The sequence below is a fragment of the Nicotiana sylvestris genome, chromosome 6, assembly GCF_000393655.2.
Source record: "Nicotiana sylvestris chromosome 6, ASM39365v2, whole genome shotgun sequence".
Lineage (NCBI taxonomy): Eukaryota > Viridiplantae > Streptophyta > Magnoliopsida > Solanales > Solanaceae > Nicotiana > Nicotiana sylvestris.
In genome coordinates this window covers 81,038,390-81,064,662 of record NC_091062.1, presented here as the reverse complement: position 1 = coordinate 81,064,662, position 26,273 = coordinate 81,038,390, and the positions used below count along the sequence as shown (strand labels likewise).

At 41.2% G+C, this 26,273-nt stretch overlaps 1 protein-coding gene across 1 annotated transcript; it reads left to right on the top strand.

The window, feature by feature from the left end:
• The first annotated feature begins 3,645 nt into the window (after window positions 1-3,645).
• On the top strand, window positions 3,646-7,864 carry LOC138870846 (uncharacterized). The gene is made up of 5 exons (XM_070148686.1): window positions 3,646-4,252; window positions 4,351-4,920; window positions 6,578-7,194; window positions 7,378-7,476; window positions 7,787-7,864. Exons 1-5 carry the CDS (start codon window positions 3,646-3,648, stop codon window positions 7,862-7,864), a joined length of 1,971 nt encoding a protein of 656 aa, XP_070004787.1.
• The last annotated feature ends 18,409 nt before the right edge of the window (window positions 7,865-26,273 follow it).

Here is a 26,273-nt window from a genome sequence, read left to right as displayed (position 1 = left end):
GAATCCCATTGGTTCGTCTCGAATCTTAAATCGAAGACTAGACCAAAAACTTAACATTTCCCAAATGGCCCCAGATTAACTCCACATAGCCACTACGAACCCCTCATGCCGAATCCTCACTCTTTTTCCCTTGAATCTTGCCGGAGCTTCTCGAATCTTAGATCTGAGTTCGAGCCTTGAAAGTTCAAAAGCCCTTTTCTATCGGACCTGGTGCATGCATGGTCATAAAGGCTGTTCTTCGAGTTCTGAAGTCTGGATTCAAACGATCGGCGTTAATTTTGTTAGGCCATGTGTCTCCGATAGATTTCGAGTCTGAATCGGTAGGTTCCCTTCTCCTCTTTTATCTGGTCATTCTTTTACTATTTTATTTTCCTCTCCTTCCCTTTTTTTTGGTTTAATTTTCTTCTACTAGTCTGGTTGAAACTCGACCAATCCTCCGGGTTTAGACTATCTTCTATTAGTTGTTTTTCTTTTTTGTCTTTCTTTGTGAAAGTTGCCTCTGTTTCCTTAGTTGTGTTATTAGCTCATTTAAAGTTCTGACTTTATATCTCGTTTAGTCACCTAGTTAATATAATTAGGGTTATCTTGATGACTTGGTTAATTTCTTGTTTATTTGTGTAATAATCAGTTGATTAGTGTAGGTTTTAATTCTCAAAATCATTCAAATGTTTGCCCTTTATTTTTTGACTGATATGATTTAGTTCGTCTTGTTGTTTGGGCTTTGAAGCCATTGCAGACCTCACCCTAAGGGGGGTTGATTTAGGTCATTGGGTCAGAATAGAGCTCAAATGTTGGTTTAAATATCAGGTCAATATGACCCATATGGGTTCCTAGAGTAAATAATCAGGGTTCGAAGGGTAGTCTAGGGAATTGACCTAAGGAATCTTGAGTTTAACTGAATGGGAAGCTTCCAGGAAGCTGGGGGTAGGGATTAAAGTGAATTTCTGGAATTTAAGCTAGGGACACCTAAGCAAAAAACAAAATTCAAAAGGAGGCAAAGTGCAAGCTAAATATGCCCTAGTAGCTTGCCTATAAAGGCATCCTAGCTTGCCTTTCAAGGCAGAGGGAGGAGAGATTTTTGAAGAGTTGGAAATCTGAAAATACCAAAACTGCAAAATTTTACTACTTTCATAAATTTCAAGGAAAAATACTGTTTCATTGAAGTTTCTCCTGAGGTTTTCCTTTCCAAAACAATTCCTGATTACTCAAGGATTAAAAATGAGTTGAAGTTTGTTTGGTATTCAAGTTTTGGGTTAAACTGTTGCTGAAATCAATGTTCTATTGAATTTACACTGATTTATGGGTTCAATTTCCCGGATCTGGGGTCTGTGTTACTGCTGGTGCTGACTGTTGGTGTTTATCTTGCTGGCTTCTCGTTTTCTTCTTTGTTTCAGTCTCCAGGTATCCTCCTTAGCTTGTGAGTGAAGAATAATTGTTGAACATGTAAATCAAGTGAAGTTCTGTTTAAATAAAGGCTACATTTGAGTGTGATTTCCCCGTTCCTCTTATTGTTTCAATATCCCGCAATTAGTTTTAAATTACAGCTGTTAGTTAGTTTTTTCTGTTGAGTTCGTGTATATAGTATGCAATAGTAACCTATACTTGTATTGATAAATGAATTGTGGACTCTATCTATTTAGTCTTCTTTAGTGAATTTGGATAAAGGTTGGGGTAAAAGGTCTTTTAAGGCCTTGTGTTAGGATTCAGTGCACTGCTTTGGGTTGAAGGCTTTTGTTTAATTATATGATGAAGAGCGATGGTATTTTAGCCTTGATAAGTTGTTTAAATGCATTGAATTGTTGAATGGTGGCTTGTATGTGTATTAATTTACTCAGATTCTGCCTTGTCGACATGTCCGTTTTGAAGCCCAGTTTCAGATTCGTTTTTTAAGTTATGTTAGAAGTTGAATTTAGCTTGCTTACTTAATATTGAGTTATGATGTTATCTAGTCATATCAGGTCAGCATAACTAAAATTAGAAGTTAAGCAGATCATTGTGTTTGATCTCTTAAAACCAGAAGTTCATAGTGCTAAATCAATTTCAATACCCATAGTTTAGTATCAATTGATCGGTAATTTGAACTTGTCTAATAATTTGGAAGCTGATTATTTATGTTAAATTGGTTTGGGCTCGTAGGGACTCGATCCTAAGTCCGTACTTCCTAGTTGCCGTGTTTTAGATTCGGCCTGTTTTTGTGGGGAATCATTTTGAAACTATCAGTGGTTTTAGCAGCACTGGAATCCCTGATAATTTGATTAGGCTCGCTGGGCCCAAGCTTGAAAGTAGCCGTGAACGGGATTTCTGAGTCAGATTTTATTCGAACGAGCATGAGTTCCTCAGATTTTCTTTAGTTAATTAATTGGGCTTTTCAAAAAATAGATTGGAAATGTGCTATACTAGGTAATACAAATAGCTTATGGCCCTCCAAAGTTTAGTTTGAATTCTCTTTTAAAAATTGGAATTGAGGTGCACCATGCTGGATAAAACCTTAAAATACACGGCCCTCTATTAATTCTTGTGATTTAGACGTAAACAACAAATGTTTGTAGTTTCCATTAGGCCCATTTAATATACCACCGTGATTGTGTATACGTTCGCGTAACATAATTACGATTTTAGAAAGACTAATTCAGAGAATGCGTTCGCGCAACTTCGACTAATTTTTCCTAAAAATGATAGAGTGTCATAAATTGTGGACACGTTTGCGTGACACAATTTTTTTTGACACGCCCAAACAAACAGGTACACGTACGCGTGACTTGTTTCAAGATAATTTTCTTAATTAAAAAGCAGTAAAGGGTAAATGCACATAGGATCTAAAATCAGTAATTAAACGATTTTAATAAGTCAAGTATGATCAAAGTGATCGTGCTAGAACTACGGAACTTGGGAATGCATAACACCTTTTCCCGGGTTAACAGAATTCCTTACCCGGATTTCTGTGTTCGCAGACCGTAAATAGAGTCAGTTTTCCTCGATTTGGGATTTTAAACCGGTGACTTGGGACATCATAAATTATCCCAAGTGGCGACTCTGAATTTTAAATAATTAATCCCGTTTCGATTGTCCTTTAATTGGAAAACTCCCTTATACACCCCTTGAGGGGTGTAGTAAAAAGGGAGGTGTGATAGCCAGCAAGGAGATTCCACCAATTCTAGGGTAAACAGATTCCTTCAGCTAGACCCTCTAGTGTTTACGGGTGCAAATCTAGAGGAGGACCCCCAGGATTTTATTGATGAGATGCACAAGACCCTCAGGGTTATGTGTGCAATTGAGACAGAGGGAGTAGAGTTGGCTGCCTACCACCTGAAGGGGGTGGCCTGTTCATTGTTCGAGTTGTGGGAAGATTTCCGCGAGGAGTGGAGCCGCTTCCGGCGAGGTGGAGCGAGTTTGCCGACGCCTTTATAGATCATTTCCTACTTGCTGGGACAAGGGCAGCCCATGCAGCAAAATTTGAGAATCTAAAGCAAAGTAGCAGGAGTGTGTGGGAGTACCACATGGAGTTTGCCTGCCTGTCCAAGTATGTTATTCACATGTTGCCCACGATGGAGGCCAGGGTGCGCCGGGTTTGTTTAGGGCCTTAATCCTTTGACTATTAATGAGGCTTCTACAGTTGCCTTGAATTTTGACATAAATTATGGGAATATGGTGGCATTTTCTCAGGACATACAGAACCATAAACTGAAGAACATGATGGAGAGAAAGGGTAACAGAAAGGTCCGGTCTACGGGCAACATGGGTGAGTCACTAGGTGGTGGAAGATCAGCTTTTCATGGAAAATTATTAGGGTCGTCTCGGTCTGCTGCGCAGTCTTCAGCCAGTACACCACCATCAGTGCCCAGCCAGCAGCAGCAGTGGAGTCGTTTCAGGCCTAGTCAGGGAAATAGGGGATCCCACCAGCGGGGTCAGTCAGGAGAGAGGTCCCAGCAGCACCAGAGGTCCCCGTGCCCCAGGTACAGGAATATGCACTCAGGGATTTGCTACATGGAGTTACCCATATGCTATGGATGCGGGATGAGGGGCCACATTCAGTGGCATTGTCGTGCATCCTGCCAGGGTGCGGGTAGGGGCACAGCACAGTCATCCAGTCCAGCAGCTGCTACATCTTCAGCACCCTCTCCAGCTCGAGTTACTCCAGCACTCGCGGGGTGCGGTGTAGCTAGGGGTGGTGCACAGAGTTCGGAAAGACACAATGGGTTCTATGCTATGAGTGGTCACCAGACTGCAGAGGCTTCTCCAGATGTTGTTACAGGTATTCTGACTGTCCAATCTCATGATGTGTGTGCACTTATTGACCCCGGTTCCTCCTTTCCTATGTTACCCCTTATGTTGCTATGGAATTTGGGATAGAACAGGATCAACTTCATGAGCCATTCTCGGTATCTACTCCGGTTGGTGAGTCTATTACGGTTGCTCGAGTTTATAGAGGTTGTGTTGTTACGGTGCGTGGTAGGGAAACCTTGGCCGATTTTATTGAATTGGGGATGGTCGATTTTGATGTAATAGTGGGAATGGATTGGCTTTATTCATGTTTTGCCAAACTTGATTGTTGGATTAGAACTATGAGGCTTGAATTTCCTAATGAGCCCGTTGTTGAATGGAAGGGAGATAATGTAGTGCCAAAAGGTCGGTTTATATCTTACCTTAAGGCCGCAAAGATGATCAAGAAGTGGTGTATCTATCATTTAGTCCATGTTACGGACACTGATGTCAATATGCCTAGACTTGAATTCGTGCTAGTTATGAATGAATTTCCGGATGTCTTTCTAGATGAGCTCCCTGGGATCCCACCAGACAGGGAGATCGACTTTAGGATAGATGTGATGTCATGCACGCAACCTATATCAATTCAACCTTACAGAATGGCACCGGCAGAATTGAAAGACCTAAAGGAACAACTGAAGGATTTGCTAGAAAAGGGTTTCATTCGGCCGAGTGTGTCACCGTGGGGCGCACCAGTCTTGTTTGTAAGGAAGAAAGATGGGTCACCACGGATGTGTATTGACTACCGGCAACTCAACAAAGTCACAATCAAAAATAAATACCCTCTACCAAGGATAGATGACTTGTTTGATCAATTGCAAGGTGCTACGTGTTTCTCAAAAATTGACTTGCGGTCCGGGTATCATCAATTGAATATAAGGGAGCAGGATATTCCAAAAATAGCTTTCAGGACTCGGTATGGGCACTTTGAATTTCTGGTGATTTCTTTCGGGCTAACAAATGCCCCGGCAGCTTTCATGGATCTTATGAATCGAGTCTTCAAGCCTTTTCTAGACTCCTTTGTGATAATGTTCATTGATGATATTCTTGTGTATTCCCGAAGTCGGGAGGACCATGCTGACCATCTCAGGGCAGTTCTACAGACTCTTCAGCAACATCAATTGTATGCAAAATTTTCGAAATGTGAATTTTGGCTTGAATCTGTCACGTTCTTGGGTCATGTCGTCTCCAAGGAAGGGATTATGGTTGATCTTCAAAAGATTTCAGCAGTAAGGAATTGGCCTAGACCTACCACTCCAATAAGATTCGCAGTTTCTTAGGTTTGGATGGGTACTACAGAAGATTTGTGGAGGGATTTTCTACTCTTGCCTCTCCATTGACTAAATTGATATAGAAGGCAGTTAAGTTCTAGTGGTCCGATGCTTGTGAAAGGAGCTTCTAGAAATTGAAATCAAGATTGAATACAGCACCAGTATTAACCTTGCCAGAGGGTATAGAGGGATTTATGGTGTATTGCGATGCTTCAAGGATCGGGCTTGGGTGTGTGCTAATGCAACACGGCAAGGTTATAGCTTACGCTTCTAAGCAACCCAAGAATCATGAGAAGAACTATCCAACCCACGACTTAGAGCTTGCGGCAGTGGTGTTTTCACTAAATATTTGGCGACATTATTTTTATGGGGTCCATGTGGATGTATTTACGGAACACAATAGCCTTCAATATATTTTCAAGCAAAAGGAGTTGAATTTGAGATAGAGAATATGGCTAGAGTTATTCAAGGACTATGATATCGATATTCTCTATCACCCAGGAAAGGCCAATGTCGTGGAGGATGCTCTTAGCCAAAAATCTATGGGAAGTTTGGCTCATTTGGAGGCACATAAAAGGTCGTTGGCCCAGGAGGTTCACCAGTTGGCTAGTATGGGAGTTTGCCTTGCGGGCTCTAGTAAAGAGGGAGTGATTGTGCAGAATAGGGGCTAAATCATCGCTTGTAGCGGAGGCCAAAGAAAAGCAATACAATGATCTGTTGTTAGCATAGCTGAAGGATGGATGATGGTATCCTACGGTACCAAGGCCGCCTATGTGTTCTAGATATTAACATCCTTCGGGAGAGGATCATGGCCAAAGCTCACACTTCCAGGTATTCCGTACACCCTGGTTCTGCGAAAATGTATCATGATCGTAAGGAAATTTATTTGTAGAGCAACATGAAAAGGGATGTGGCGGACTTTGTGGCAAAATGTCCGAACTATCAGCAAGTGAAGGCCAAACACCAATGGCCCGGTGGATTGGTTCAAAGCATAGAAATTCCAATATAGAAATGGGAAATGATTAACATGGATTTTGTGGTAGGGTTACCGCGCACTCTTTGCAAGTTCGACTCAATTAGGGTAATCATGGATCGACTCACAAAATCAGCGCATTTCTTGCCAGTCAAATCTATCGACACAGCGGAACAGTATGCTCAGTTGTATATCAAGGAAATAGTCAGGTTGCGTGGCACTCTAGTCTTAATCATTTCATATCGAGGGACTCAGTCCACGGCCAACTTTTGGAAGAAATTTCAGCAAGGTTTGGGTACGCAGGTAAATCTCAGTACTGCTTTTCACCCTCGGACCGATGGGCAAGCAGAGCGGACAATTCAGACGCTTGAGGAAATGTTGCATGCTTGTGTTCTTTATTTCAAATGTAGCTGGGATGATCATTTGCCACTCATAGAATTTGCTTATAACAACAACTTCCATGCTAGCATCCAGATGGCACCATTCAAGGCATTGTATGATAGGAGATGTAGGTCTCCCATTGGGTGGTTAAAGGTTGGAGGAGCTGAATTGATAGGGCCGGACCTTGTGCATCAGGCCATGGAGGAAGTCAAAATTATTAAGGAAAGGTTAAAAACTGCTCAGAGTCACCGAAAGTTTTATTCGGACATTCGTCGAAGAGATTTAGAGTTCAAAAAAGATGATTGGGTATTTTTGAAGGTTTCCCCCATGAAGGGTATCATGCGGTTTGGAAAGAATGGAAATTTGAGTCCGAAGTATGTCGGACTGTAGAGAATCATTCATAGGATTGGTCAGGTGGCATACAAGCTCGATCTGCCACCCGAGATGTCAATGGTACACCCAGTCTTCCATATGTCTATGTTGAAGAAGGTAGTGGGAGATCCGTCCACTATTGTGCCAGTTGAAACTATTGAGGTTAATGAAGAACTGTCATATGAGGAAATTCCAATTGTCGTTCTTGATAGGCAGGTTCGGAAGTTGAGAAACAAATAAATTGCCTCCGTGAAGGTGTTATGGCGAAACCAGCAGGTTGAAGAAGCCACTTGGGAAGCCGAGGAAGAAATGAAAAAGAAGTACCCACATTTGTTTGTATAGCCATGTAATAGCTTTTATGAATTTTGTTCCTATGAACTCTGTATCCTTTGATTTGGTCTATGTAAAACTATTCTGTTTTCGTTACGTGTTACCTATGCGGCCATGGTTAGTGTCGTTAAAAGTTATGTCATGTATATGGATTGTGTATATGCTGTTAGGATATGTTTTTGGGACTCTTTGACAGGTGGATAGGCCTAGATACAAAGGAAACTCTAGCAAAAATTTTGGAAATTTAGGGAGTTACCAAATTTGGGGCTATTGATATGTTTCATGATGTGAAAAAGCTGAAGTTGCATAAGGATTGCTAATGAGTGAACCTTGATCCTCATTCGAGGACGAATGATCTTAAGTGGGGGAGGATGTAAGGCCCCGTGAAATTTTTACTCAAAAACCCGAGATCTCGTAGTACCAAGTTAGGAATATGTGTTAGAAATTCGTATTTGGGCCCTTTGGAATGATCTGTGCATTAAAAAGTTGAGGAATAATATTTTTTTGAAGAACACGTTTCTGTGGTCCATTATGCGGTCGCATAATAGCTATGCGGACCGCATAGTCGCCGCAGAGTGAATCAGTTTGATGGTTAATTTTGAGGTCAACTATGCGGCCAATTATGCGATCGCATAATCAATATACGGGTCGCATAGTCATTGCATGATCTCCTTGGAATTTTGCGAGGGGCAGTTCTGCGGTGCATTATGTGACCGCAGAATTGGTATGCGGACCGCATTCTTGTTGCATACCCGGGCAGTTTGGTCAGGTTTTGGGGGCCATTTTTGCGATCCTTTTTGCGGGCCGCATGTCCATTATGTGATCGCATATGCGATCACAGATTGTGTTGGGGTTCCTATTTTCTAACTTTTAAAACCTGACCCCATCCCATTCAAAACACCCCATTAGACCGCTTTTATGCTATTTTACTGCAAATAGAATGAGAGAGGGAGTTCTAGAGGGAGAACTAAATCTCACCAAGTCACTACTATCCTTGCCCAAATCTTTGAAGATTTTCAAGTAAAATTTGCTAGGCCTTCATCTTAAGAGATAAGAACTTGTTCCCTAATCTATGATTTCGAAATTTCTATTAAAATAAGTGATTAACAAGTGGGTTCATGGGTATAAGGATTTATTATCTTGCATGCATAAATGATAATAGGGTATGGGGAGATTGTGAGTTAAAAGATAGCAATTTGGGTGTAAGATGATAAAAACCCCTCACAAAAGGGGTCCTAAAATCACAATGCACACTTAGCGCTTGGTAATATGATCAAATGAGATAGAATCTTAATCATGTCCCTAATTCTTGGTTCAATTTGTAATCCTCATGAAATAGATCAAAGTTGCTAGGAAATCCGGAATTATTGTAAGAATTTAAGGCTCTATTGAGTTATGTATGGCTAAAACCCCATCTTCTTAGGAATTGATCTTCCATGGTGTCCGTGCAAATGTTGTAATTCCGAAATTTGATTGATGTAGTACTTGTTATATCAAATGAATTGGTGTTGTTAGAATATATGTGGAAGGTGCGTCTCCATGTGTTTAATGTGCTATTCTTTGTAAAAATGAGGATGTGCGAAGAACATGAACTATGCGCTAAAATGCCTAAATTTCAAGTCAAGGTTATATTGTGATTATTATGCCGAACTAGGTGAATTCCTCTTTATGCTTGCAATTTGAATTGCTCTTATATGTGCCTATGATCTTAAATGGCAAGGTTAATGTTGAAAATGGGAATAATGTGAAACGTGAGTTATGGAATGTGGCCTAGTGCCAAGTATTGATGTGGTAGTTGTGGCACCAAGTGCTGATGAACTAATGTATGTGAAACCAAAAATTGAAGTTAGATGATTAATGGAAAAAGGGGTAACGTCTTGGTAAAATGGCCTAGCCGATCGGGCCGTGATCGGACGCCATGCTACACACATGGTGGTATTATGTTGATTGTTGAAATCGGAAAGTGAGAATGAATTAGTGATTGAGGTCTATGTCTCAAATGAGGCAGCTTAGCCGATTGGGCCGTGATCGGACTCCACGCAAGAAAGCGGTGGTATTGTGAATTGTGATGCAACAATATGGAATGCCCTAACCTAAAGTTACGGAAATTATGTGAATGCTATGTGGACCTTTTATTTGATAACGTGGTGATTGTTTGAAGCTTTATTAGTCCTTATGATTTCTTTACTCTTATATGGTTGTTCTTTCTAACAAGATGGTGTTTAGTTATACATACTAGTACTATTCCATGGTACTAACGTCCCTTTTGCCGGGGGCGCTACAGTTTGAGTGAATGTTGGTGGTTCTATAGCGGACAGTGCCGATCGCAGGTAGCAGAGTATCCTCCTCTCAGAAGTCTTGGTGAGCCTTTCTCCTTCAGGGGTTATGATGTACACTTTTTGTTATAAAATTTTCACTTTTGAGATATAGCCGGGGCCTTGTTGCCGGCGTTATCATAACTGTCTTTCGTATCCTTAGAGGCTCCGTAGACGTTGTTTGGGTTATGTTCGGATATTGGATGGGTCACTAGACTATGTTGTAATTCTAAACTCTTGTTTCCTATAAACTGTAACTGCATAATGTTTTGGAAATATAACTATGGTTTGAGAATTGTAACATAAAATGAACTAGTAATGTTTCATGTACGATCCTTCCTACTGTCTAATCCAAATGAAAGCATGGTTTCTTGATCATAGTGAATGGCTAGAAGGTGTCAAAGCGGCTTGCTCAGTTAGGTTCACTCGATTGAGCGCCGGTCACACCTCCTGAGGTTGGGGCGTGACATTGTTGCTCATGGATGGATAGAATAACGAGAATAGTGAGTTTATCCCATAACCTGCTGACGCAACCCTACAACATTAGGGACACATAATCGTCCTCGATATCTGAGGACCCCATCTTCTATAATTTCAAATGATGTCTTCTCCTTCTGAGGGGTGGTATCCCTATAATGAACTAATACAAGATCCTCGTAATGGCGTTCCTTTACTTCAGTTACTAAAGAGGATATTGTCGTATCCTGAATAATAATTCCAATATCACCTGAGTCTAGTAACCGAACTCCAAGACTAGCTAGTAGATGAATCTCATGGGCTATTCCCTTTTGTTCTGGATATAAATGTAAGAGGTTACCCATAGATATATGGCTGAGGGCATCGACTACTACGTTCGCCTTCCCCGTATGGTATAAAATATCAACGTCACAATCTTTAAGTAGCTCCAACCATCTCCTTTGATGTAAATTCAATTCCTTTTGCTTGAAGATATACTGAAGGCTCTTTACGATCCGTATACATATCATCATGAATGCCATACAAGTGGTGCCTCCATATCTTTAGTACATGAATCATTGCGGCTAACTCTAAATCGTGGGTCGGGTAATTCTTCTCGTGCTTTCTTAGTTGTCTAGAAGTATAAGCTACAACCTTACTATGCTGCATCAGCACACAACCCAATCCAACAACTGAAGCGTCACAATAGATGATGAATTCATGTTTAGATTAATGGGTTATAAGCAAAAAGGAGTTAGGAATCATTACTCAATCGAAATCTCTGAAAACCCCTCAAAATCTCGCTCAAATCCGAGCTCCCAAGCTCTAGTTTTGATAAAAATGGCTAAACCCTCGACTTTGAAATTATTCTACCCATGTAAATCCTTCTTCGTGAACACAGAAGGGCCCTCACATTCGCAAAGCACAACTTCACTTGGTCCAGTTTTCCTTCATCGCGAACCCGATGTCCCTATCGCGAACACGGTGACCATTTTCCCCCTTCTACGCGAACGCGTGACCATCTTCGCGAACGCGTAGGTATAAGACCTCACAGCCTCACGAACGCGGGATCACCTTCAATAACGCAAAGTGTTAAACTTCCACTAGCCCCAACTCCTTTTCGTGAATGCGAGACCCCACTTGATAATGCGAATAAGGCAACTAGAACTGGAGAACTGCTGCAATTTTCTGCAATTCTCTAAGTCCAAAAATGACCCGTTGTGCATTTGAAACACACCCAAGACCCCCGGGACCTCAACCAAACATGCCAACCAATCCTAAAACATCATTCAAACTTTTTCCAACCTTCGTAACGCTCGAAACAACATCAAAACACCAAATTAACATCAGATTCAAGCCTAAGAACTCCAAAAAAACTCTCAAATTACGCTTTCGATCAAAAAGTCTATCAAACCTCATCCGAATGACCTGAAATTTTGCAAGCACGTCACATTCAACACTACGAAGCTACTCCAACTTCCAGAATTCCATTCCAACCCCGAAATCAAAATCTCACTGTCGAACTAGAAACTTCAAAAATTTAACTTTCGACATTTCAAGCCTAAATAAGCTACGGACCTCCAAAATACAATCTGAACACGTCCCTAAGCCCAAAATCACCCAACGGAGCTAACGGAACCAACAAAATTCCATTCTGAGGGCTTCTTCACACTGCTTCGACTACAGTCCAAATTTTAAAGTTTAAGCTCTCTTTTAGGGATTAAATGTCCCAAAACACTCCGAAACGCAAAACCAAACATCTCGGAAAATCAAAATAGCAGAAACAAACACGGGGAAAGCAGTTAATAGGGGATCATGGCGTTAATTCTTAAAACGACCAGCCAGGTCGTTACATCCTCCTACACTTAAACATTCGTTCGTCATCGAATGAGCATAGAGACATACTTGAAGTAGTGAAAAGATGAGGGTAATGGCTGCGCATATCCTGCTCGGTCTCCCAGGTCGCCTCCTCGAACGGCTGACCCCGCCATTAAATCTTCACTGATGCAATGTTCTTTGATCTCTGCTTTCGAACCTGCCTGTCCAATATTGCCACTGGCTCCTCAATATAATATAGATCCTTGTCCAACTGGACTGAACTGAAATCCAACACGTGCGGCGGATCACCGTGATACTTGCAGTGCATTGAAACATGAAATACTGGATGAACTCCTGCCAAGCTGGGAGGTAAGGCAAGCTCATAAGCAACCTCCCCAACACGTCTCAATATCTCAAAAGGGCCAATAAATATCGGGCTCAACTTCCCTTTCTTCCCAAATCTCATAACGCCCTTCATAGGCGAAACCCGAAGCAGAACCCGCTCTCCAACCATATAGGAAACATCATGAACCTTTCGGTACGTATAAATCTTCTGTCTAGACTGCGCTGTACGGAGTCTATCCTGAATCACCTTAACCTTATCTAAAGCATCCTGAACCAAGTTTGTGCCCAATAATCTAGCCTCACCCGGCTCAAACCAACCCATCAGGGATCTACACCACCTACCATATAAAGCCTCGTACGATGTCATCTGAATACTAGACTGATAGTTATTGTTGTAGGTAAACTTCGCCAATGGCAAGACCCTCCAAACTCAATCACACACGCACGGAGTATATCTTCAAGAATATTAATAGTGCGCTCACACTGTCCGTCCGTCTGAGGGTGAAATGTTGTACTCAACTCCACCCGAGTACCCAACTCATTTTCTACAGCCCTCCAGAATCGTGATGTGAACTGAGTACCTCCATCTAAAATGATAGAAACTGGAATACCATGCAGATGAACAATCTCCCAGATATAAATCTTCTCTAATCACTCTGAAGAATAGGTAGTACATACAGGGATGAAGTGTGCGGACTTGGTCAGCCGATCCACAATTACCCAAATGGCATCGAACTTTCTCAAAGTTCATGGGAGCCCAACTACGAAGTCCATAGTGATCCGCTCCCATTTCCACTCCAAAATCTCTATCTGCTGAAGCAACCCACCCGGTCTCTGGTGCTCGTACTTCACCTGCTGGCAATTAAGACACTGAGCTACAAACCCAACTATATATTTTTTCATCTGCCTCCACCAATATTGCTGTCTCAAATCTTGGTACATTTTCACGGCACCCGGATGAATGGAATACCGTGAACTATGGGCCTCTTCTAGAATCAACTCCCAAAGCCCATCAACATTGGGAACACAAATTTGATCTTGCATCCTCAATACCCCATCATCACCAATAGTCACATCTCTGGCATCATTGTGCAGAACCTTGTCCTTGAGGAAAAGCAAATGAGGGTCATCATACTGACACTCCCTGATACGATCAAATAAGGTAGACCGAGAGACCACACAAGGTAGAACCCCACGGGGCTCCGAAAGATCCAATCTCACAAATTGATTGGCTAAGGCCTGAACATCCATCGCCATGGGCCTCTCCGCTGCTGGTAAATAAGCCAAACTCCCCAAACTCACTGCCCGGTGACTCAAGGCATTGGACACCACATTGGCCTTGCTCGGGTAATACAAGTGTTGCATCTCGCAATTTTCGTACGTTAAAATTTCATTTTCAGTTAACCGACATAGACTCGGGGATGAGATCATCTTGACGTAATGTACTTACGCTATTTATAAGAAGTGATAAATAAGTGTTACGAAGGATAAAGGTGTACGCGGATTAAAGAAAATGAGTTTCGTTGAAAGTGGCCAATTTGGAATAAAATACAGGTCGAACGATAATACCTAATAATTATGAACTAGTACCATGCAATGCAAGGTACCATATGACCATAGTAGTATAATATATAAAGTATATATGAAGTATTTTTTTAAATAGAATTTTAAATAATTTGTGGTAATTTTTAAATTATACGGGTAATTGATTAATTATCGGGCAACATAACATTACCTGGTTAACTAATAAGTGGATAAATAATAATTAACTCCCCCCCCCCAAGTGGCAAAAGCCACAAGGCCTAGACAATGACTAAGTAGTCATTATTCTAGGTGGCTACATATGAGTGACTTAGCAATGACTAAAGATATGTCTTTGAAAGACTAGTAAACATATAGAATCTGCCACTAAGCTTCATTTTTAATGCCTTTAGCTTATTTTGTTACTTTGGCTTGAACCCAAGAGAATGTAAGTTCAAAAGCAAGATTTCAAGTGTTCGTAGCCTTCATTCCAAAGCTAAAAATCCGTTCAATTTAGAAACAGAACTTCAGAAAAACGTTGGAATCAAGTTTTGGCTTAATAATTCATTCGTTAGTTCACAAACGTTAGAACCAGAAAGCAAGCTCAAGGAGTTAAAGTGTAATTTCATTTATATTTCGCAAAAACAGGTATGTTAAGGCTAAGCTTTTCCTTCATTATTAGCATGATATCATAATTACACAAGTTTGATAACGAGGCATAAAGAAAAATTCGTATCCTGGAATTTACGTATATTTTGCTAGTCTCACAAATTACATATATTTTCCTAGTTTTGTAAGTTACCATATTCTTCTTATCGGGACTGCATATTCAGTTGATTATTTCCTTCTTCCGGTCAAAAGAGCAGCGAGCTTACATATATACAGTATTAAAAGTATTTTCATTACCATCGAGCTATAATCGATGGGCAGGCCTCTATTGGGAAACCTCTGATCAGATGGTAAGTTATATACTGAGCCTGCTATGGCCGAGCGCCTATGAGCGAGCCCAGTTGGTCGAGATACAGAGCCTAGTATGGGCGAGCGCTTATGAACGAGCCTACTACGGCAGAGCAGATATATATGTATACCAAGCCTTATAGGACTGGACAGCTATTTTACTCACTATATTGAGAGAGTTGAGTCAGTATCAACTGATAAGCATATCCTCGGATTATTTTGATCCCCAGTTGCTTTTAGTTATTATATCATCAATTCTGTTTTAACTTTCAGTATATTTCCTTACATACTTGGTACATTATTTAGTACTGACGTCCCTTTCTGAGGGCGCAGCATTTCATGCGTGTAGGTTCAAATAGATAGACAGGAAGAACTCCTCAGTAGGTGTTTCCCGAGTTTAGCTTTATCGTTAAGCTCCCCTTCTGTCGGAGTTGTCGGGTCTAGCAGTGTGGTGTATATCTTGTGTATATATGTAGATAGGTTATGGGTAGATCGGGGACCTGTTCCGATCATGGTACATCTATCATTATAGGCTTGTAAACATATTATATCAGTTAGTGCAGTATGTTGGGCTTGCAGGCCCTATACGTATATTTTGTTAGCTTGTCAGTTGTAGTAATTATGACGGCCTTGCCGGCCCAACTTTATGTTGACATTAGTCAGCGTTAGTCTCCATTTTGTTTTATATTTTGTATTGCACATTATATTTCAATGTGGCCCATAGCCAAAGTATGACATTACATGTTCAGAGTCTCTTAGTCGCAAGTGGTACGCAAGGATAGATGAGGCACTAGGTGCCGGTCTCGCCCCCAGGGTCGGGGCGTGACAACAAGATAGTGATATCATAGTCCTTTAGCTGCTCTAACCATCTCCTATGGAACAAATTAAAATCCTTCTGCTTGAACAGATACTACAAACTCCAGTGATCAGTATAAATCTCACAAGGCACACCGTACAAATAACGACGCCAGATCTTCAAGGCGTGAACAATAGCAGCTAACACCAGATTATGGACAGGATAATTCTTCTCATGTACCTTTAACCGTCTAGACGCGTAGGCAATCACCCTACCATCTTGCATCAATACCACTCCAAGACCAATCCTCGAGGCATCACAATAAATAATATAAGACCTCGAACCTGTAGGCAATATAAAAACTGGGGTTGTAGTCAAAGCTGTCTTGAGCTTCTGAAAGCTTGCCTCACACTCTTCCGTCCACTGGAACGGAGCACCCTTCTGGGTCAACCTGGTCATATGGGCTGCAATAGATGAAAACCCCTCAACAAATCGACGATAATAACTCGCCAAACCAAGAAAACTACGGATCTCTGTAGCTGAGGATGGTCTGGGACAACTCTGCACTGCTTCCACTTTCATCGGATCCACCTAAATACCCTCACTCGATACCATGGGGCCTAAGAATGACACGGAATCCAACCAAAACTCACATTTCAAGAACTTTGCATATAACTTCTTTTCCCTCAAAGTCTGAAGCACTGTTCACAGGTGCTGCTCATGATCTTCCCGACTCCGGGAGTATACTAGAATATCATCAATAAAGACAATGATGAACGAGTCAAGATATAGCCAGAACACACTGTGCATCAAATACATGAAGGCTGCTGGGGTATTGGTCAGCCCAAATGACATAACAAGGAACTCGTAGTGACCATACCGAGTCCTGAAAGCAATCTTAGGGATATCTGGCTCCCGAATCTTCAACTAATGGTAATCGGAACGCAAGTCAATCTTAGAAACACTCGTGCACCCTGTAGATGGTCAAACAAATCATCAATACGGGGCAAAGGATAACGGTTCTTCACTGTAACTTTGTTCAACTAGCGATAATCAATGCACATATGCATAGAACCATCTTTTTTTTTCACAAACAAGACAAGAGCGCCCCCAAGGTGATACATTGGGCTGAATAAAACCCTTATCAAGTAATTCCAATAATCCTTCAACTCCTTCAACTTTGGAGGGGCCATACGATGTAGAGGAATATAAATGGGCTTAGTGCCCGGAAACAGATCAATGCCAAAATCAATATCTCTATTGGGTGGCATGCCCGAAAGATCAGCTGGAAACACATCAGAAAAATCACGTACTACTGGGACTAAATCAACTGTAGGTGTATCAATACTGACATCTCTCACATAAGCTAGATATTCATCACACCCCTTCTCAACTATACATTGAGCCTTAAGGAATGAAATAACTCTACTGGAAGTATGATCTAAGGTACACGTCCATTGTACTCGCGGTACACCTGGCATAGTCAGCGTCATGGTTTTGGGGTGAAAATCAAGAATAGCATAATGGGGTGGCAACCAGTCCATGGCCAAGATAACATCAAAATCTACCATACTGAGCAATAATAAATCGACTCTGGTCTTAAAACCACTAAGAGCAACCACACATGACCGCTAAACGCGGTCCACAACAAGAGAATCTCCCATAGAGGTAGAAACATAAACAGGGGCACTCAAGGAATCCCGAGATATCCCCAAATGCGGGGCAAAATAAGAAGACACATAACAATAAGTGGAGCCTAGATCGAATAAAACTGATGCATCTCTATGACAAACCAGGACAATACCTATGATGATAGAATCGGAGACGACAGTCGCGGTACGAGCAGGAAGGGCATAATATCTGGCTTGGCCTCCCCTCTAGGTAACCTCTACCTCCCCGACCTCCACCTCTAGCTGGCTGAGTAGGTGGGGTAGCAACTGCAGCTATAAGCATAACCTGAGAACTCTGTGGGGCATGCTGTGGCTAAGAAGTATGTGGAGGTGCACTCCTCACAAGTCTAGGGCAATCCTCACCACATGGCATGTGTCACTACACTCAAAACAAGCTCTGGGAGGGCGTTGTGGCTATTACTAGCTCAGTCCATGTCTGCTGGACTGACCTTTGAAAGCACCCCGCGCAGGAGGCACATTAGATACTGGAGGTGCATAATAAGGCTCCTGAGGCCTAGGAGGAGCTGGAATACCATTGGCTGCTGGAAGAGCTGAATGAATGGGGCGACTCATATAACCCCTACCATGACGAACTACAGCTGGAGCATGGGCACCAAAATAATGGCCTGACTCTCAAGACCTCTTGGCCTCCCTCTCCTCTATGTCCCGAACATGCATACCCTCTATCCTCCTAGCAATTCTCATCACCTACTGATAAGAAATATCCATCTCCAACTCACGATCAATGCTAGACTTGATGATGGGAATAAGCCCCTCAATAAATTGGCGAACCCTCTCGCGAACAGTAGAAACCAAGGCTAGGGCGTGTTTATTCAAGCTAGTGTAACAGACAGCATACTCCGAGACAGTCATAGTACCCTGGTGCAAATGCTCAAACTCTACACGCCATGTGTCTCTGAGGCTCTGAGGAACATACTCTCTCAGGAACATATCTGAAAATTGAGTCCAAGTCAAGGAAGCTTCCTTATCCGGATAGTCTAACTCATAGATACGCCACCACTCATAGGCGGCTCCTCGAAGCTGGAAGGTAGTGAAGGAAACCCCACTCGATTTGGATATACCCATGGTATGGAGGATATGGTAGCACTCATCTAGAAATCACATAGCATCATCTAATGCTAGACCACTGAATACAAGAGGCTTGTACTTCTTGAACCTCTCAAGCATCAGCTGCTCATCCTCGGAAGTCGCTACCCTGTCCTCGGGCTGATCTGGGACTGCAGGTTGTATAGGAATAATCTTTGGGACTTGGTTAACATGCACTCACTGCTCAGGAGTGCGGGCGGCGGGAGTCTATGATCCTCCCCCGGCCTGAGATGTAGCTGCAGCAAGGGGAAGCAACCCCGCCTGAGCCAGAGTGGTGTACATGCTCATGAACTATGCAAGAGTCTCCTGGAGAGCTGGAGTAGTAGTAGCAGTAGGCGTATCAGGTGCCTGGACTCTGGCTGGAACTGCTGGTGGCACCTCGGTGGCAGCTCACACGGGTGCTCTGGCTGCACCACGTGCGAGTCCTCGGCCTCTACCTAGGCCCTGACCTCTGACGGCTCCAGTAGGGGGTGTGAGTGCCTAATCATCTCTAGTAGCACGTGTACTCACCATCTGTGAGAGACTAGAAGACAGAAGTTTAGAATCGTGATACCAAAAATCTCGCACGACAAGGAAATCAAATGAAGTGGAATTTTTCCTAACAGTTAAATAGCCTCTCGTAGATAAGTACAGACGTCTTCGTACCGATCCATGAGACTCTAATAAACCGGCTTGTGATTCATGACTTCTATGAATCTAGAGCTCTCATACCAACTTGTCACAACCCAAGTCCGCTCTCTGTGAACTGTCGTGACGGCACCTAGTCTCTACGACTAGGTAAGCCTAACAATTGCGGAAAAAAGGATGATAAAAAAATAAAAACTGTGGAATTAACATAGTAAAGGTTTAAAGATGTTGCTCGTCATATACAATATAGTCTCTCAAACTGAACAACTTCCAAAAACCTGAAATCTCATGAAACCACAAGGTGTTGAATAACTACAAGTGTCTAACTCCAGAATGTCTAAACAAAAGTAAATACAGAAGGGCTAATACTATGAGAAAGAATGGACAGGGACTCCTTGGTCTGCGGACGTGGCAGATATACCTCGAAGTCTCTGGAGAATCGCCTCGCCTCAAGGGTAGTAGGACTAAGTCAAAGTACCTGGATCTACACATGAAAAACATGCACAAAAAGGGCATGAGTACACCACAGCAGTACTCAGTAAGTTCCAAGCCTAACCTCGGTCGAGTAGTGACGAGGTAGGTCAGGGCCTTACTAATTATAGCTGAAAAACGAGGTAAAACAGTATAGAATATGACAATATAATTAAATGCTAACAGTATGAAGTAACACAGGATAATAAGAATAACAACGACTATAACAAAGACAAAATAATCACAGAAGGAATACAGCTCAACATAGAGATAACAACCGGGGATCTCTCAATATCCCGAGAATCTCTTAGTATCCTAAATATGTGTGTTGGGGATCTCTCGGTATCCCGAGGATCTCTTAGTATCCTCAATATATGTGTTGGGAATCTCTCGGCATCCCGAGGATCTCTTAGTATCCTCAATATACGTGCTAGGGATCTCTCGATATCCCGCACTACAGTCCAAGTCAATATATGTGCAAGGGGTCTCTCGGAATACAAATCAATAGCCCCAAAGTAAACAGGCAAGGGGATCTCCCGGGATACCGTCCCGTAGTCCCAAAATAAACACACAGCAACAATACAAAGAATACTCAATTCAATTCAAATTTCATACCAAGGTAAAACAGGTATTTCTAACCTAGCATGTTGCACATAATCCAAATAAGGCAGTTTGAGCAAGTAAGGAAATTAAGTCAATTAGACATGCTTCCCTTAGCTAACAGCAGGCTTACATTGTAAGTAGTATAAACAGGAAAGGAAACACAATTATAGTTACTTAATGAAAATAGGATTTTCAACAATTAGCACAAGTACGCACTCGTCACCTCACGTACAAGGCATTTCAAATATCAACAATACCAAATCCTAATGGGAGTTCCCCCACACAAGGTTAGGCAAGCCACTTACCTCGAACTGGCTCAAAATCAACCTGAAACCATGCTCTTGCGATGAGTACTCGACTACAAATGGCCCAAATCTATTCAATTCAATTGCATAATGTAAATATAACTTCAAGTAACTGATTCCACTAATTAATTCTAAGTTAATATGCGAAATTAGGAAAACTAACAAAAATGCCCCTAGGCCCACATCTTGGAATCGGGTAAAAGTTATAGATTATGAACCCCCATTAACTCATGAGTCTAACCATACCAAAATTATCCAAATCTGATGTCAAATCCCCAATCAAAACTCGAAAATTAGGTCTAAGAACTTTTCGAAAATTTTCCCCAATTTCTCACCCCAAATCCAAAATTAGATAATGAATTCATATTTAGATTAATGTGTTATAAGCAAAAAGGAGTTAGGAATCATTACTCAATCGAAATCTCTAAAAACCCCTCAAAATCTCGCTCAAATCCAAGCTCCCAAGCTCTAATTTTCATAAAAATGGTTAAACCCTCGACTCTGATATTTTATATTCTACCTAGGTAAATATTTCTTTGAAAACGTGGAAGGACCCTGCGTTCGTGAAGCACAACTTCGCTTGGTCCAGTTTTCCTTCATCGCGAATGCGATGTCCCTATTGCGAACGTGGTGACCATCTTCCCCCTCCTACGCGAACGTGGGACCATCTTCGCGAACGCGTAGGTATAAGACCTCATAGCCTCGCGAACACGGGACCACCTTCGTGAATGTGAAGCGTTAAAATTCCACCAGCCACAGATCCTCTTCGCGAACAAAAGACCCCACTCGCGAACGTGAAGAAGGAAACCAGAACTGGCGACCTGCTGCAATTTTCTGCAATTCTCTAAGTCCAAAAATGACCCGTTGAGCATCTGAAACACACCCGAGGCCCCTGGTACCTCAACCAAACATGCCAACCAATCCTAAAACATCATTCAAACTTGTTCCAACCTTCATAATGCTCAAAACAACAACAAAACACCAAATTAACATCTGATTCAAGCCTAAGAACTCCAAAAACTCTCAAATTACGCATTCGATCAAAAAGTCTATCAAACCTCATCCAAATGACCTGAAATTTTGCAAGAACATCACATTCAACACTACAGAGCTACTCCAACTTCCAAAATTTCATTCCGACCCCGATATCAAAATCCCACTATCAAACCGGAAACTTCAAAAATTCAACTTTCGGCATTTCAAGCCTAAATAATCTACGGACCTCCAAAACACAATACAAACATGCCCCTAAGCCCAAAATCACCCAAAAGAGCTAACAGAACCGACAAAATTCCATTCTGAGGCCATCTTCACACTGCTCCGACTACGGTCCAAATTATGACGCTTAAGCTCTCTTTTAGGGACTAAGTATCCCAAAACACTCCAAAATCAATACCAAACATCCCCGCAAATCAAAATCGCAAAAACAAACACGGAAAAAGCAGTTAATAGGGGATCGGGGCATTAATTCTTAAAACAACCGGCCGATTCGTTACAGAAACGAAACTTTCATATCCTTATTAGTTACCTTCCTCCTCTTTGCCTGACTACTATCCTTTTCCTCTGCATATCCAATAACATACACAGATGAACCTTGATTGACGAATTCCCAAGATTGTGGACTATCTAGAAACTCAAAAGAGTTGGTGTCCGCAAATACCCTTACATAGTATTGAGCCTGAGGGAAACTTGGTTGTGCCAATCTATGCACTACTCCCCTCAAACCCTGATCAACGGGCTGTAATAATGAAACTATGGGCCTAGGTGAGGTTGGAACTTCTCTCACCCCATCTGCTGTCGGAATGGTCGAAATAGCTCGAACAGATGACTTGTATGGATCATTGGATGGATCCTCCTCAATAGACCCCATGATCTCCGATGGGGCTGACTTCATAGTGTAACTTATATCTATTTCTAACACTTTTGTATCCTTCTAACCCGTGCTAGCGGCTTGTGCCTATCGTCTAGTGGTAACATGCATCACTAAAAACATAAATAAGGTAAAGATTAGGAGTGGATACTTATGACTCAGTTATATCGCACAATCTAGATTAGAAAGAAAAGTAACCATCCTAAATATCCAGTAGCCTCTTATCTATAAATGTAGTGCACAAAACACCCATAAAAAAGAATCTACTAGTCACAGTCTGTAGACAATCCTAGGACAGAACTGCTCTGATACCATTTTTGTCCCGACCCAAACCGATGGGCCGCGACGGTTGCTTGAGTCCTACTTGTCAAACACCCCTAAGCATGCGTCTAAGATATAAACTTGAAAAATATCTGTTGAATTATGAGAATAATATACATGAAGGAAACCTGCCCAACAAGCATATGTACATATACGTGCAACATACGTAGGGCAAGCACTACGGATCAAGTGGAGCACGCTAACTCTCGCTGACCAAGGATCCTAGGAAAGGGGACCGTCAGCTTGCCTACCTGCACTTGCGAGCATGAAACACAGGTCCCGGGAAATAGGGCGTCAGTACAAATAATGTACTGAGTATGTAAGGCATGAAAATCAGTACGTAAAATACATAGATGAAACATGAAATAAGAAATACATCTATAAGTTTGAATAGCTTTGTAAATTCTGCAACATTTATATTGTCATGCATGTGCATATGAATGTTGTGTCATGAATAGGAATAGGTGTACATAATATCATCAAGCCTCTAAGGGCATCCCATCATATCCTCTTGGCCACTATGGGCAATATCATCAACATATACCAACTAATCAGGTGGTGGTGCCTATATAATGTCGTAACGTTTTTCCCATATCCCATATCCATATAATATACATATATATACGTATATGACATCATCTGGTCATGGGTCAATGTACATGTTTAAATGCATGAAATGCCTATGAAACACATTGATAAGAATTTATCGGAATGCCATAAAAATTAATATACATTTCGGCTAAACTTTATCAAATACGTATTTTTCTGAGACCCATGAACAGAATATATAATAATAATTCTCATGGGGAATCAAAAATATAGACACCCCTAGTATTTCTATGAATAGAGTCATTTATAAAAGTTGCGTATTTTGCTTTTTTCATATGTGTTATTTGGATCATGCCAAAAAGAAAGAAGGGATAGCCTTAACATACTTGGAATAGGAAATATTCGTATAATATCCTTGGAAAATATTGCAACGTACTCCTTTAGAACCGCAAAATTTACGTTGCTATGGTTCTAACAATTCTCGTTGGAATTGTTTGGTTGCAAGCATTTTGTTGAAAGCTTACTGGATGGAGTTTGAACATCTGGTTTGAATGTCTTGAATATGAATTTAGGAAGAACCAAACTTTATAAGGATTCACTTTTCTAATGCAAAGTTCAGGTCTGAATTGTAGTGCTTTTCAATAACGTTTTTAATTGTAGGAATTGTATACAATGTATAACAAAATCAGGTGTCTTGAATATGAATTTAGGAAGAACCAAACTTTGTAAGGATTCACTTTTCTAATTTAAAGTTCATGTATGAATTGTAGTGTTTTTCAATAACATTTTTGATTGTAGGAATTGTATACAAAGTATAACAAAATGAAGTGTCTTGAATATTATTGTGGTATGTTGCCACCTAACCACAAATGACCAATATTCATGTGTTTGGTAGGTGCCTTGCTGCCACATGGGGGTTTGGGGGAAATGTTTAATCTTTATCCAACTTATTATTTAATTAGGTAATGTCCTGTTACCTAATAATTAACCAATTACCCGCATAATTAAGAATTATCTCAAATTACTTAAAATTCTAGTTATTTTTAATATACTTTATATATCATACTACCATGGTCATATGGTACCTTGTATGGTACTAGTCCATAATTATCGGTTATTATCGCTCGACCCATATTTTATCCCAAATCTGTCACCTTCAACGAAACTCGTTGTCTTTAATTTGTATACCTTTTATCATTCATGACACTTACTTATCGCTTGTTATAAATAGCATAAATACGTAAACTCAAGATAATCTCATCCCTGAGTTTACGTCGATTAACTGAAGATAGAACTTTAACGTATGAAAATGTGATATGTAATAGTAACAAGTCTAACCTGTGGTCTGAAAGCAATGACGAGCTCAAACAATACAGTAAAAATACAAAGTTTAGCAATACAGAAAAGTAGACATGCTTCTAGGTTCAACAGTTAAGTTCAACACAGGTAAAATAGGCCAAATGTGACTGATAAGGAGAATATTACATCTCTATATCTATATTCCAAGGTGAATACCGTATGATGCAATACAGTGAAATGCCAAGTACTCATACTTTCATAGCGCTCAATCTGCCTGTCTCAATCCTCGCTCACCACTCTCAGTCACTCAGCATTGTATATAGCTATAAGTCATGTTGTGGTGTGCAACCCGATTCACATATATATAGCCACAGGGTTTTTACGGTGTGCAACCCGATCCACATATATATAGCCATAAGGCTTATTGCGGCGTGCAACTCGATCCACATATATATAGCCATAAGGCTCGTTGCGGCATGCAACCCGATCCACATATATATAGCCATAATGATTGTTGCAGCATGCAACCCGATCCACATATATATAGATATCACTCACATTACGGCACTCAGGCCCAACTCAGTCACCAATCTCTCTAGTCTCTCGGGCTCACCATACTCATGCTAAGAAACCCTAATCAAGGATACGAGATGTGACTATATATATAACAGAGACTGAGACATAACACGAAATGATGAATCTGACGGAGTACTCAACTGCAATTAAACAGATAACCCAACAGCAAAGAATGGCCACTATGGGTCCCAATAGTGCCAGCATATAACCTAAACATGATTCCTAGAATGCGTGTACCAATGCGTGTCACATCAGCGTTAATCACATAGAATGTAATTTAGGGTTTTATACCCTCAGAACAAAGTTTAGAAGTATTACTTAGCTAAAATTGTGCAAATCCCTACTCCGACAAGCTTTTGCCTCTTGAAACGGCCTCTGAATTCTTCGAATCTAGCCATAAATAGTTTGATAGAATCAACACGAGTTGAAGGAATCAATTCCCTAAGAAAATACAAAGTTCTTAATTGAAAGTCAAAAGGTCAACTCAAAATTCACCCCCGAGCCCACATCTCGAAATCTGATAAAAGTTAAAAAAAATTGGAAGCTCATTCAACTACGAGTCCAACCATACTAATTGTACCAAAATCCAATACCAAATCGATACCCAAATCCCCAATTTAAACTCTACAAATCCTTAACCTTAAACTCCCAAAATTACACCTCAAAACCACACAATCTAGGTGGGAAATTCAATGGGGGGACATAATTATTGAATAAATTTAAACATAAGTGACTTACCTCAAGAATCCCTTGGAAATTCATCTCAAAAATCACCCAAATCCGGGTTTGCAATGTTAAGAAATGATAAAACCCTTAGAACCCAACGTTTATATTCTGCCCAGGCTTTCTTGCACCTGCGACAACTTAGCAGCACCTAAGGCTTCACGGATGCAACCATAACATCCGCTTCTACGATTGGCTGCGTTCCTGCTGACCAAAATTCCGCACCTACGGACTTGGTTCTGCAAGCAACACTGCCGCTTCGGTGGAGCCAGCTCCCTTTTCCCATTTCTGCTTCTTCGTTCATCACTTTGCACCTACAAGCATTACCCAACTCCACTCCTGCCCGCTTTTGCG